The sequence below is a fragment of the Chenopodium album genome, chromosome 21, assembly GCF_948465745.1.
Source record: "Chenopodium album chromosome 21, dcCheAlbu1.1, whole genome shotgun sequence".
Lineage (NCBI taxonomy): Eukaryota > Viridiplantae > Streptophyta > Magnoliopsida > Caryophyllales > Amaranthaceae > Chenopodium > Chenopodium album.
The window spans coordinates 3,875,974-3,890,601 of record NC_137854.1 but is presented as its reverse complement, the minus strand read 5'-3'; the positions used below and the strand labels follow the sequence as shown (position 1 = coordinate 3,890,601).

General features: G+C 31.5%; 1 protein-coding gene across 1 annotated transcript; it reads left to right on the top strand.

Moving 5' to 3' along the window:
- Nucleotides 1–10,467: 10,467 nt before the first annotated feature.
- Nucleotides 10,468–13,922, top strand: LOC145601349 (plant intracellular Ras-group-related LRR protein 4-like). The gene is made up of 4 exons (XM_081657349.1): nt 10,468–11,724; nt 11,994–12,910; nt 13,019–13,208; nt 13,590–13,922. Exons 1-3 carry the CDS (start codon nt 11,112–11,114, stop codon nt 13,163–13,165), a joined length of 1,677 nt encoding a protein of 558 aa, XP_081513475.1. The 5' UTR covers nt 10,468–11,111; the 3' UTR covers nt 13,166–13,208; nt 13,590–13,922.
- The last annotated feature ends 706 nt before the right edge of the window (nt 13,923–14,628 follow it).

The window sequence follows — 14,628 nt, the reverse complement described above, 5'->3', positions numbered from 1 at the left end:
ACCAAAACCAACAAAACATTATTTGCATTTGTTGGTATTAGTATTATTGAATAAGTATTTTGATATTATGAAAATACCATCTAAAATATAATATCATCCATGAATTTAATTATTAAAGGGTGAGAATTCCTCCTCATCTTAATGTCTTTTGGTAATACTGTCGTGCGCGTATGCCATATCAATGATCCAAGGTCTTAAACCCACTGCTAGTCCATATCAATCAAGAAGCCAATCAATGAGCTTAATAATCATTCAAATTTGAACAAATTCTATAAACCAAAACTTCGGTTTACCAGTAACAATTAAAAATCTTACTGACTAGTCTTGCAAAAAGTTGAAAAATATTACAAATGTAGGTTCCAAATGGAGCAGATGTGAGCATAAAAAGGAACAACATCTGTAACGATGAGACCCTGAATTATAATTTACCAGACTCGTAACTGTATCAGCTACTTTGATTAAACATCATTAACTCTGATACTTGACTAATGTCTGGTATTCTATGCAACAAATCTACAGTTTTAACTACGATATCAAATCCATTATATGTAACGCTAAGGGCTAACTATGAACATTATAAATCGACAAAAAGGTAAAAATATCCCAACCCGGACAGGGATTTTTACCGTGGTAAAAGGTAAAAAATCCGGGATATTTTGGGCATAAATGGTTGGGATAATTTGATGTTGCTGGTCATGGGAGATGTAGAGAAGGTTTTTTTTATCAAAATTTCTCTACACTACATTACCAGCATTAAAAAATTCAAAAATCCAATCAAATAAAATCATTTTAATTTAAAAACCATCAAACCCAGAAAAATTTAAAACCCTAATTTCTGAGAAAAAATTAAAAAAAAAATGTATCAGATCGGGACAACGGTGGTTTGCTAGAGAGAAAACACCCACCAAGTCAGATGATCGAATTTTAATTTGGCTGGTCTCAGGAAGCATCTAACACTGGATTAATCTAGATACCGCTTTTCCAGCAATTTCATTTACACAAAATCGAAAAGAAATACTAAGATTTGGGGTTTTATGCAATAAAATTACAGAAATATAAATAAATTTGAACGAAAATAAGAGGGTAGAAAGAAATAAAATTATGGTTTATAGATTAAGGTGTGAAGATGGAGATTCATGGCGTCGACTGGAAGATTACAAGAAGTGATTAGCATGTATTTATATGAAGAAAGAGAGAAAGGGGTTTTAGGGTTTTGAAGAGAGGTTTAATTGGGTTTTTGGGTCGTTTTTTTTTAAGGTTGATTGTGGGCTTTGTTTTTCTTTTCTCTGGGCTTACTTTATCTGTTGTGTTGTTTTCTGCTAGCAAACTTATAAACACCATTACAAAATAAATGTTGAAAATGTAAAGTGTAATTCAATTGTTTTTTTTTTTTTTTGAAACAAGTGTAATTCAATTGTTTATTGTTAGTTTGTTTGTTAACTGAGGGTGGACTTATTTTTAGTTGAGATATTTTAGTTTAGTTTAGGTATAGCAATTTCTCATATGAGATTTTACAAGGGACGACTTAATTGTAGACCATATATAACGATTGTAGTTTTGTTGAAAGAAAAAATAATGTTTAACTTGATACGTTTTTGTTATGGTCACAATCATTCTTAATTTGGTTTAATGTTTTTACTTGTTTAATTGTTGATGGACAATTTTGGGTATCAAACAGACCTACCCATACGGTAATTTTGATTTGGATTAGTGGCTGGCTTCCCTTCTTTTGCAATCAGTTTCAAATCCTCATCCATGAGGTTCTGGAAAGAAAGAAAGGGTCTACTATCTAATACTCGTAGTAATGAATATTTATGCGTAGTATTTTACTTTGTCAGATAAATCTTGTGTCTTTGTAACTTTGTTACTCCAACAATTTAGATTGCATTGACAATTAGGCCTTGTAATATATAGGTTTTTCTTTTCTTTTTTTTATTTTTATTTTTTTTTTATAAGGGAATATAGGCTTACAATAGATAAGAGCACAAATTTAAGACTTATCTGATTTTAATAAAACATGTTGGAGCAATTAATTTAATTTCTCTGATTTCCTCAACAAAATAAAAAATTATTTAATTTTGTGGTCAATCTACTTGCATTGATCTTGAGTTATCGAATAATTAGTCTCCATCAACTATCTACTTGCATACGTTGCACGCATAATAGTCCATCTTCAACAATATGTACAATTCGTACAATAACACAATTAGTTGCGTCATTATCTTTGATTATAGAAGGAATTCGTTTAGATTGATTTCAATTAAGATTAGAGACGGATTCATTATCAAATGAGAAAACCTAGATAAGATCTCTTGATCATTTTTTCAATGTTTATAGTGTGTGAAAGATAGGTCATCTATGACTATAAATATAATTCAAAGGGTATTATCCTTCTTAGGTAGCGTATAATTCAATGCATTTGGTGTCGATCTCTTTCAAAACGTATACAAATATATATTATGTACTTAATCATACTCGTAACTCGTGGTGTATATATTTAGCTAAATATTGCATGGCGCAAACATGACGCACCTAATATATTTTTTTTTTATCATGTAAGGAGTATGCTTTAGGGCCTGTTCACATTTACTTAATTTCAGTTCAGCTTTAATCAGTTCAGTTCATTTCAGTTCAGCTTTTAATTTCCCTCTCACATAAAATATTCATTTTAGCTCAATTCAGTTCAGTTCAGTTCAGTTCCAATCAGTTCAGTTCAGTTAAGCTCCAATCAGTTCAATTCAGCTCAATTTAGTAAATGTGAACAGGCCCTTACTCTATCTCCTCTCAATACAAATCTTAATGACTCATTTAATTCAAAGTTTAAGCTTAGGTAAAGTATAATGTGTAGTCATAAGATTGTTCTTAATATTTTTTGTTTATTTATTTTATATTAGATGTTTGTGATTGTTATTCTATTTTAATTATAGTTTGAATGTGGTGCATTAAAAAGACGACAAATTATACTCTCCCACTTTAATTTCAATTTTACTTTTTTGCCCAATTTCAATGCGCATATTCAAGGTATTGAATCTATAATAAACACATTATAAAAATAGTTACAGTATGAAATTTAGGAATAAACATTAAGATGAATCCAAGTATCCAACAAAATCATGTGTGCAGATGTGCAGTGAGTATTATTTTTCTTATATTCATAGACACATAGTTACAAATAGATACAAGCCAAAATAAATAAATTTACAATGCAAAAATTGTAAGATAATCATTTTTCCTTCTCTTATTTGCACAAAATTACTACATCGGCTAAAATATTTCTTAATAAGTAATTCGAGTACATAAACATAGATGATAAGTTCTAAAAGCTAAAGGCTGTCATCAAAGTAAATTTTTAAGACTACATTGGTAAGTATCAATACTTTTATTTCTAATGTGTAAGTTGCATTGCTTTATCATTTTATTTTTTATTTTTTTTTGTAAGAAAATACATTTATTAAAAAAAAAATAAAAAAAAATACATTATTACTTCGTATACGAACAGCGTGAGTAAATTATTTAAATAACAACTTTCCACAATAAGGAAGTTTCCAAGTGTTGACGCAAAAAGTGTTATAGTATGTGTCAATGTGTGTGTTATGTTAGATAATTGAGATATGATATGATATGAAATTATTAGTGTGAGTATGAGAATCGTAGTCCTAATTATTTAAAGGCAGTGCACGTGAGGGTGCATGGGGTGAGATGCACCGGAATAATATTAAAGAGATGATGAGTAACGGTTATTCGGGTGGGTGTAATGTTGCCAGCTCTTTTACACTTGGATTTCCTCATCTCTTCTCACTCTTCCTGTCCTTCTTCCTCCAAACTAACATCTGGCCCCTCTCTATACCTGCCATCTGCACGTATTACGCTTTTTTTATTTATCTCAAATTAGGACTTGTTCTCGTTGACTGAATTGAGTTGAACTGAAATAAAATGAATATATTATAAGAGAAGAAAATTAGGAGCTGGACTGAATTGAACTTAGGGTCTGTTCTCATTGACTGAACTCAGCTGAACTGAACTGAGCTGAGCTGAACTGAACTGAAATGAAATGAATATTTTATAAGAGAAGGAAATTAGGAGCTGAACTGAACTGAATTGAGCTGAACTGAACTGAAATGAGCTGAACTGAACTGAACTGAATTTCAACGTAAGAGAACAGGGCCTTATTATAGCTGAACTGAACTGAATTGAACTAAACTGAAAATAATCGTATGAGAATATGCCCTAATAGTCACATATATTCTGTACGTTTTTTGTCTTTCTTCTTTTTTTTTTTTTTTTTTTTTTTGAAAAAAACCATTTTTTTTTTTAAAGGTGCTATTTAACTAATTCATTTTGATTCGTTTTTTTTTTTTTTTTTTTTTTTTGAAACCTCATTTTGATTTGTATTAGTGCTTTATTTGGAGTAAATAGGAAAATTACTATTATATTCCAAACAGTAGTTAAAAAATAGAGTTTGAACTTAAAGTACTCCTTTTAATGTTTTACTACTCTATAGGCAAATTTGTCACTAAATACTTACTAAGATTATGGAGTATTTCATCAATAGTTTGCTCAGTTGAGACTTAAGAGTTAGTGATAGATTAAGTAGTTAGAGCTTTCCTTCCGATTTCATCTGAGATAGATTCTTACTCCGCTCTTATGATGCTCTCTAAACACGGAAAAAAAAAAAAATTTGTTGAGTTTTTTGTCTTAGCTCGTCTAATTTATGTATGATTTGATAATTCATATTTGTATTTTAAACGTTTAGTATGTGGTATTGAAAATTAATTAATACTATGTATTTTAAAAATAGACAAAGAGGTCGAAGCTTGATCATGATACGGCTGACATGTCTCGCATAAACTCCAATTGACCTATTGTGATAGCAATGTAGCATTGTAGCCTATGTTGTCATTAGAATAACAAGTCATCTTATTAATACTTTTTGTTTTACATAGTAATAGTCTTCATTGTTTAAATTTGGGAGGTTGTGTGATTATTTTGCTAATAGTCAATGATCATAACAGATAATATAAGTTTGACCTTGTTGTACTTATTATTTCTGTCATAATATATGCGGATGTTTAGTCAAGTAGATAGTAATGTTTTGGGACGTATTCGAATACTAAACTAGAATTCTACAAACATCAACGTCTTTTATGACTCTCTATGCACTATCGTTAGATTTCAAAAACAACATACATGCTAATTAAGATCGATTCCACCATTATTGCACGTTAATGGTAGAACAATCCTTACTACTAAAAGATCAGATCATAAGATCGTATATATATATCGTTTATATATATGTTTATTACATGTCATTCTATATGTCAATATCTCTAACGAGAATCTAGACCTAGTCAAGTCATGCATAAAAAAGATTAGATTATCTAGTTTTATTCAAATCGTGCAAATCTCATCCCTTGCATATAAACAATTGCATCTAACTGAGTTGTCGATTAAAGAATATTGTTTAGAGCAATAGAGTACAAATTAAATAGCAATAATAATTAACTTAGTAATAACATAAAAGAAATATACAAACTCATATATATGCAAATATGTGGGTGAATCCCACTTGTACTTTTAAATTCAAAAAAGAAAGATGTCTCATCCTCATAGTCGTCATTAAAGAAATTAGTGTATATCATTTAATACATAAGTATGAATTATCAATGAAAATCAAAGTGAATTGTATAATAGTGTGAAAATCAAACATTGCAAATTTAATAAACAATACACTTGTATGAAGACATGATCGAAGTATTTAGCTCATTGTTGATCAAGATATCTTTAAGTTAGGAATTCAATTCCCACTAGAGACATTTTAATGGTGAGGATCCTTTAAACCTTTAATCTACTCCTTCACTTTTAAAGTGTCTAATATCGATAATTATTGGAACATGTTCTACATGGATATGGGTTTTACTGTTTCATTCGCCTTATCTTCATTTACCATAAAAAAGGTTATATTGCTAATAAGAATAAATTAGTTCAAATACTTTGTATAAGATTATGGAACATTTAATTTAAGGATTGTATGTACCTTAGCAAAGTTGTTTAATGCTTGTAAATTTTCTTATGTTAACAGAGCATGTAACACTATCATAGTCCATTCTATAGCTAGATGGGATACGAGTGAGTTTTCGGAGAGAGTTTGTATGAGTTCCTTTCCCCAAAGCATTTTATCTTTGGTGGAACTTAATTTTAATTAATGAATTGCTCTGTTTTCCTCAAAAAAAAATAAATAAATAAATAAGGATTGTATAGTTACTATAGTATACGTGTACAAGATGATATTGGAAGAGGTAATCCAGGTGTTGAGGAGAATAAGGATGCGGTGTGGCGGGTCCACGTCGGCTAAACTGATGTGGGTGGGTTAGGGTCCCATTCTTTAGCCCATAATCCTCGTGATTTTTTTTACCCTTTTTTTTTTTTTGGATCATGCATTTATTGTTCCACCCCTTTCTTTCTACATTTTTCCAGATCTTTCCTTTTCTACCCCCATGCTCTCTTTTTTTCAAACGAGTGATTCATAATGAACAGTGGATAAGTGGCATGGAATACAAGACATGATGAACCTTAAATTAGTTCTGTTGTACAAAAAAATGAGTGGTCACATGTATAAGTACACCTAATATAATGATTAATCAAAATCACCTTAAGTGATTTTATTTAGTTGGCGATAGATGATTAGCTTTAAAGCTCTAATGAGTGGTGACAGTAGAGGTCCGATGACTGAAAAAGAAAAAATAGAAGAGTGACTATGTGGCCGGGATGGTTGGTAGGGTAATAACTTTTTTTATTATGATACAACTACAAATAAAATGAAATATGAGTACTCTTTAAAATGTTAAAGAATATAAAGTTATCCTCCTTATCTTCACTCCATCAAGGAACCACCACCATCCAACTTCAACTAACCTTGACCATGGTCTTTTCTTTCGTAATGAAGTTATTAGTACCTCCCTTTCAATTAGATGTATTAGTTTGAGTTTTGCATTATTCATATGTATATATTGTGGAAATAAAATTTATTTCAATATGTATTAATCAATCATTACAATGTAGATTTTTACAAATTTATCTTAATTAGTGAGTACTAGTATATCATTATTGTATTAACTTTCCTAAAAGTAAAAAATGAAAACAATGCAACTTTTGTGGAGCATGAGAGTGAGCTTGGGTTAAGGATAATTAAGGAACTTCAAGTTGTATATGGTAAGCTATGCACATGACATGAGTACCTTTAGGCTTTAAATGTTTCAATAGTTTAGTTTGACTTAACCTTAAAAGGATTTTCCTAATGCCAAAAAAAAAAAGAAAAAAAATTAATATAATTTGTGTAAAATGCAAAATAACATTAAAATGATAGTCCATTTGCAAACAAAAATTACATTAGAAGGGAAAAAAAATATACTTTTCATACATGGGTAAATTTTATGCCTACTGACTTTCATTATGACACAATTTTGACTGATACTTCTTCCTCTTTTTAAGTACGTCAGTTGAGGTGGTGCACTGTTTAAGTGCCGGTTCAGTTCAACTTATTTTCACTTATTTCAATCTATTTTTTTGAGGTAATATTTCAATCTATATTAGGGCTTGTTCTCATCAGCTGAACTGAACTGAACTCAGCTGAACTGAACTGAACTGAACTGAACTGAACTCAGCTGAAATGAACTGAACTGAACTGAACTGAACTGAACTGAACTCAGTTGAACTGAACTGAACTCAGCTGAAATGAACTGAACTGAACTGAACTGAACTGAACTGAACTCAGCTGAACTGAACTGAACTCAGCTGAACTGAACTGAACTCAGCTGAAATGAACTCAGCTGAACTGAACTCAGCTGAACTGAAATGAATGTTTTATAAGAGAAGGAAATTAGGAGCTGAACTGAACTGAACTGAACTGAATTGAGCTGAACTGAACTGAACTGAACTGAACTCAGCTGAACTGAACTGAATTTCAACGTAAGAGAACAGGCCCTTAGTTCAGTTAAATTCAAATTAGTTAAAATCATGTGAATAAAACACACCCTAACTTAATTCTACTTTTTTTAAATATTTATTGGGTAATGCTATATGTAGCCCTAAGGGCTATATATAAGCATTAAATACATTCTTGAAAATTATATAAAATTAGGAATTCATGACAAAAACACGCGTAAATCAGTGTAATTAGTGTTTATATTTTGATGATTTCTTTTTACAATTTTCAAGTGTAAATTTAATGCTTATATGTATGTATAACATTTTCCATATTTATTATATGGTACAAATAACACTTCGAAAAGGAGACTGAGAGAGGAAAAAAATTGTTAATTTTCTATGTTTTTTTCGAATTTGTCCTTTTTTTCATAAAAGACTCCCTAAAAATGGGGTTGAGACTTTATTATTACTTTTAATTTTTTTAAAAAAAAACAAAGGAAAAAAAGTGGTCTTGAAATTTGACGCTTTAAGAAAACCAGTGGCGGCTCGCAAATGTGTAATGTGTTGATGAATGAGACAGCGGCAAAGGAACGTTCACGATTGTGACTCAGGGATGGCAACGGGTCGGATTTGGATGGACTTAATAAGATCCGAATCCGATCCGATTTATAAACGGACTACAAATCCGGATCCGAATCCGGATCCGAGTCCGGATCACTATCATCCGAGTCCGAGTCCGTTGGATTTTCGGACTTCCAAATTGCCCCCAACTCCGAATCCAAATCCAGTTATTTAACATTATGGACAATTAAAACAACAATTAAATAATGTAAAATTGATATTCATCCATGTAAATTTATAATTATTGCCAAAAAACTAAGTATTGAAGTGGAATGATGGACATAGTAATTCAAATTATGAAGTTTATACTTCGTATAACATTAAAAAGGAAAAAAAAAAAAAAAGCCAAGACCGTTCCAATTAAAGTTCAGCAAACTATCTTGTTTAATAATTAAGTGGAGATCTACTCCCTTCTTGCATGTATTTATTTGCTAGAGATTATCTTATCATAGTAACAAAAAAATATGAGGTGTTGAGAGGAGAGAGAAAGGGGTTAGATTGGAGAAGAAACAAAGAAAATGGAAGGTGGCGGCTGTTTGGGAGAAATGAATTGGTTAGGTTTTATAACCACATATTTATTTTTGAGTAATAGAAAAAGGCCCATGTCGTGTAGAATAACATAAAAAGGCCCATATCTTCTAATAAATCGGACTCGGATTAATCGGATCGGACCCTACACAAGATCCAAGTCCGCTCCACCTCCTATTCGGACTCGGACTTTTTCTAGCGGACTTGGATTCGGACTTTATGTTATCGGATTCGGATCGGACTTTATTCTTCGGATCGGTTCGAATTCGAATCGAACCCGGAGTAAATTGCCATCCCCTAATTGTGAGTGATTAAGTGAGGGTATTTACGTAATTTACACAACTTATCTGTATATTAATACGACGAAAAATACCACCATAAAAGAGCTGTATCTTGTTATGAGAGCCATAAAATTAATTTCTCTTTCATCATTACTTTCTTTTTCATTTATAATATCAATTCCATTAATATTTTTCACTAATTGTTTTTTGTATATTGCTTGTTCAAGGTGCTTAAGACAAACAACCAATATCTTCCATTATAGTGGTGGAACTACAAAATGATTTAAAAGATGATTAAGTTAATAAAAATATTTAAGCTATTTATAAGAACTTTTCCTAACAGGATAACAAGTAACAACACTATTACACCTTTAATATTTATTTTTCACATACACGGATAAAGTTACTAATATGTTTTTTCAATTATAATACTTTAATTTTTTTGCATTATACATTTAGTGAATTTGACTTGATTTTATTTTCTTTTATTTTCTTTTTTTTTCTTTTTTTTTTTTCTAATGTATAATTAACAAATGCTATCATATTCATGTGGAATATATATTGTTGGACTAACAATTATTATTTGTACATATAAATTTTTAAAACATTAATAATTAAAAATTTTGAATTACATATTGGTAAACATTTTTAGTCAAAGTTTTGCCCTAGGAAAAAGGAGTATATAATATACTATACTCATTTTTACCCTACTTATAAAATTGATTTTTTTTTTTTGGTGATTTATACATGAGATAATACATTTGTTTTCATTTAAAAACCAAAATTTTATATTTTTAACTTGTTGGTACTTAAAGATAAAAGTAGTTAAATTTATGTATTGACAAATACTTGTATTAAAAAAAATTATTAATAAAAACGAGCAACTTTGATATTTTGATACTGTACTATTTTGAAAATTTACACCTAAATTGATACGTAACAAGAAAAAAACTACGAGGAGTATTTTGTATTTTGTGTATAAATTTTTTTTTTCCTCAAGGAAGGTAAATATACTAATGATAAATTTATGGATAAAATTTGTAAAGTGTGACACCTAAAAACCTTTTCTAAAAACCCAGATACTTAAATAAGCAATTCTATACTCATTATTCTTATCAAAAAAACAAATATAAAAATTCAATAATTTATTTTATCTGCGAAAATTATAAATTAGCACAAACCCCTCAATCCAACTGCTGTAATTTGAACTGAAATTCAGTTCTTCTTCTTCTTCCTCTCACATTCTCTCTCCTCTTCCTCATCTTCTTCTTCTTCGGAATTTCATTCCATTTTCAGTTTCTTCGAATTTCGAGCTGAAATAATAATAATAATAATTATTATATAATCATACCAAACAACGAGAATAATTAATCTAATCTCGTTTTAAAATCCCGATTTGTCGGTTTCTTACCTCGAATTTTTATTTTAGTTATCATCTTCTGCAACTTCTTTCTTTCCAATTTTATCTTCTTTTTTCCTCTCATAAATTTCTGCATTTTTCTGGATTCTATATTTGATTTCATAATTTCTGGGTTTGATTTTTGTTTCCTTCAAATAGTAAACCAAACAAACCCACTTACTATATGAAATTTTACCAATATAGATTCTAACAGCTAGCTGCTTTAATGGAAGAATAGCTTCTTCTTTCCATTTCTAGAAACTTCCAGAAAAATAATAAAAATTTATCTGGGTTTGTTTGTTTGTTAGTTTATTTGTTGATTATCTTCTGATTTTCGATCTGGGTATTACTTAGTTTCAATGGATAATTTCTCAACAACGGCGGCGGCGAAGTCGGTGGATGGGGTGGTGGGGGAAATTATGAGGATGCATAAATCTCTACCTACTCGTCCAGACATTGAAGAAGTTGAAGCTGCGAAAACTCTAATCAGAAACATTGAAAGAGAAGATCAGTTGAAATTGGAAGCCATTGCTAAGCAAACTAAAGGTAGAGCAGTACCAGAGGAGCTGTTCTTTCTGTACCAAGAGATGCAGAAAGCTTTAGTTCAGTTTCAGAGCAAAGAACAGAAGAGGGATGCTGTGAAATTGCTTGATCTTGAGAATGCACACAATGTGTTCGATGAAATGATTCAGAGAGTTTCTCAGTGTATTTCACCTTCTGCTGATTCTGGGCAATCATCTTCTTCAGTGAAGAAGAAGGATTTGAGTGCTGGGCCAACTGGGTCTGTGTTAAAGTCAAGGGATTTGGATTCTTCGGTTGCTTCTACAAGTTTTTATAATTTGGAGAAGAAGGCGCCTGTTAAGAGTGAGCTGTTTACTAGGGATGATAGTTATGTTAAGAAATCTAAAGCAGCTACTGCTACTTTCCATGTTGATGGGTTTGATTCTACTCTCAAGATATCCAATTATTCAGGTAAAGATAAAGTTTCCTTTTTTTGTCATTAATTATAGTCTTTATTGTTGTTTTTTGAGTGGACAATGATATATTTGCTGACTTTGAGGGGTTGGGCAATTGTTTTTGTTGAATTTTATTGGTGGTATTTCATGGTAAAGTGTAAATTTTTTTGATTTGAATGAAATTGATGATTGTTGTTGTTTGGGGATTGGTTTTTCTGACTTTTGAGGTTGTCTGGATTTGCGCATTTATCAAGAAATTTTCTGTTTTGTTTTTGCTGTTTGTAGCTCAAGATGCTGCTGAGAAATTGAGTTTGATTAAGCTAGCTAGCTTGATTGAAGTGTCTGCAAAAAAGGGTACTAAAGAGCTGATTCTCCAAAACAAGTTGTCTGATCAAGTTGAATGGTTGCCTGATTCCATTAAGAAGCTATCAGGTTTAATCACTCTTGATTTGTCAGAAAATAGGATTGTGGATTTACCTGATACTATTGGAGGGCTTTCCTCGCTGTCGAAATTGGATTTGCATTCAAACAGGATTACTGAGCTCCCAGATGCAATTGGGGATCTCTTGAATCTTGTTTGTCTGGATGTCAGAGGAAATTACTTGGTTAAACTCCCTCCAAGTGTTGGTAGGTTGATCCGTCTTGAGGAGCTCGATGTGAGTTCAAATAAGTTAAATTTGCTCCCTGATACGGTTGGGTCTTTGGTTAGTCTTAAGAAGCTGAATGTGGAAACTAATAATCTCGATGAACTTCCTCATACAATTGGTCTATGCTCTTCTCTTGAGGAGCTTCGACTAGACTATAACCGGCTTAGAGCCCTCCCTGAAGCTGTAGGAAAGATTGAGTCCTTGCAAGTTCTTTCTGTTCGGTACAATAACATTAGACAGCTGCCTACCACAATGTCATCTCTAGGAAAGCTTAGGGAGCTCGACGTGAGCTTTAATGAGCTTGAAGCTGTGCCTGAGAGCTTGTGTTTTGCTACCTCACTTGTCAAGCTGGTTGTCAGTAACAACTTTGCAGATCTGCGCTCTCTTCCGAGGTCAATTGGGAACCTTGAGATGCTTGAAGTGTTGGATATGAGTAACAACCAGATCCGTGTTCTGCCCGAATCATTCAGGTTGTTATCACGATTAAGAGTGTTTCATTCTGATCAAAATCCTCTGGAAGTGCCTCCGAGACATATTGCTGAGAAGGGTGCACAGGTGTGTGCAAATCTTCTCTGCCCCCTCCCTAATTTTACTGGATAGTGGTGATCAATTGTGTTTTACAGTAGCTAATCAGTACTAATTATAATATGTTATTCTATTCAGGCTGTTGTTCAATACATGGCTGATCTTGTAGCAAATAAGGACGTCAAGCAACAACCCACCAAGCAGAAGAAGTCTTGGGCACAGATATGCTTCTTTTCACGGTCTAACAAAAGGAAACGCGGTGGTGCAGATTATGTCAAGACATGATTCATCTAGACTGAAATGAAAACCAACCTCATAATTCTGCTAGGTATGCGAATTCATCACCTTATACTACGTCAATGTATTATTATCATCTGCTAATGGGTAAAAACACCGAGCTTAAAGCCTTGTTAATCCAATTGTCATTGATTATGCAGTCCAATTTCGTAGAGTTAGGATTATTATCGCATAGAAATAATACTTCGTACATGATTACTAGGGATTATTTTCCGCCAATTGTCCTTACATATGCTACAAATAATTAAATGTAATCTATCCTAGAGGGGGGCGAAAAACGGATTCTGTGGTGCACTTTCGGAGATGCACGAACAGGCCGACAGTTAGGGGGTATGAAGGGGTGATGGTTATGTTAATTGACAATGATGTATATGAAGCAAAGCTCATGTGCCTTTGCCTTGGTCATGGACAGGGAAGCTGAGCTGTTTGTTGAGTCACATGGAAGGAAGTTGAGGATCATCTTCTTATTTACCAACATTCAACAATGAATTCAATCCTTTCACAGCCTTGACTAAGCTGTTGTAAACGTGCCTTTGTCTCTCTCATTGTAGATTTTTTTTTTTCTTTAATAATTTTTTATTTATTATGTTATAATTCAATTGTATTTCTGGAGATGGAGATATACGAGATTGTAAAGTTTTTATATTTTTTTTTTTACAAAAACCCAGAAAAGTATGAGTAGTTGTAATTAAAAGTTTCACGTTTATTGTTGTTGGAATGAAAGTGTATCTCTGTTCACGTTTCTTCAGTGTGCTGGCAATTTTTTGTTGTTGATTTATTCAGATATATACTGGTTTTCTGACTTTGGAAATTGAATATTGGATCTGATTATCATGAAGTATTATTTTAGTTGCTTGAAAATATACTGGTTACATATCATAAAAATAGATTCTAGTTGTAATCTAGATATTTTACGTGTTGTCGTGTAAGAGGGCGGGAAATGTAGTTGTACACCTTGTAGCTAGGTGGATTTTGTTAGATCGGAAATCTGTTTGATTTTATGTAATTGTGCATCTAAATTCTTCCTAAAAATAACTAAATCTAATGATTGAAATATAAATGGCTTTTGGTTTAGATACCCCATGGAATAGATCCCAAGACAAGAGTCTTAATTTGGCCATTTGGGAACCATGAAAGGGATAGTTTGTTTCTAGTAATGTGATTTATCTTCAGCTTTATTAGTCGTTGAAAATTTGAAATACTACTTAATTATTATAGACTTTTCTTAGCCTTAATTATAACTAGTTTAAATCCCGTGCAATGCACGTTGTTATTGATTTTTTAAAGAGTTATTATTGTATTGAATTTTATAAAAAAAAAATTATACTCATAATATTAAGGAAAATGCTATACATAGCCCTTAGGGCTACATATAAGCATTAAATTTAGCCTTGAAAATCGTTAAAAGTTAAGAAATCATGAAAATATAAACACTAATTACACTGATTTAC

Excerpts from the sequence above, each read along its gene's own strand:
- LOC145601349 (XM_081657349.1), top strand. The coding sequence starts at position 11,112 with ATGGATAATTTCTCAACAACGGCGGCGGCGAAGTCGGTGGATGGGGTG. Across the intron at positions 11,725-11,993 it reads CAAGATATCCAATTATTCAG|CTCAAGATGCTGCTGAGAAA; the intron begins GTAAAGATAAAG and ends TGCTGTTTGTAG. Across the intron at positions 12,911-13,018 it reads TTGCTGAGAAGGGTGCACAG|GCTGTTGTTCAATACATGGC; the intron begins GTGTGTGCAAAT and ends TATTCTATTCAG.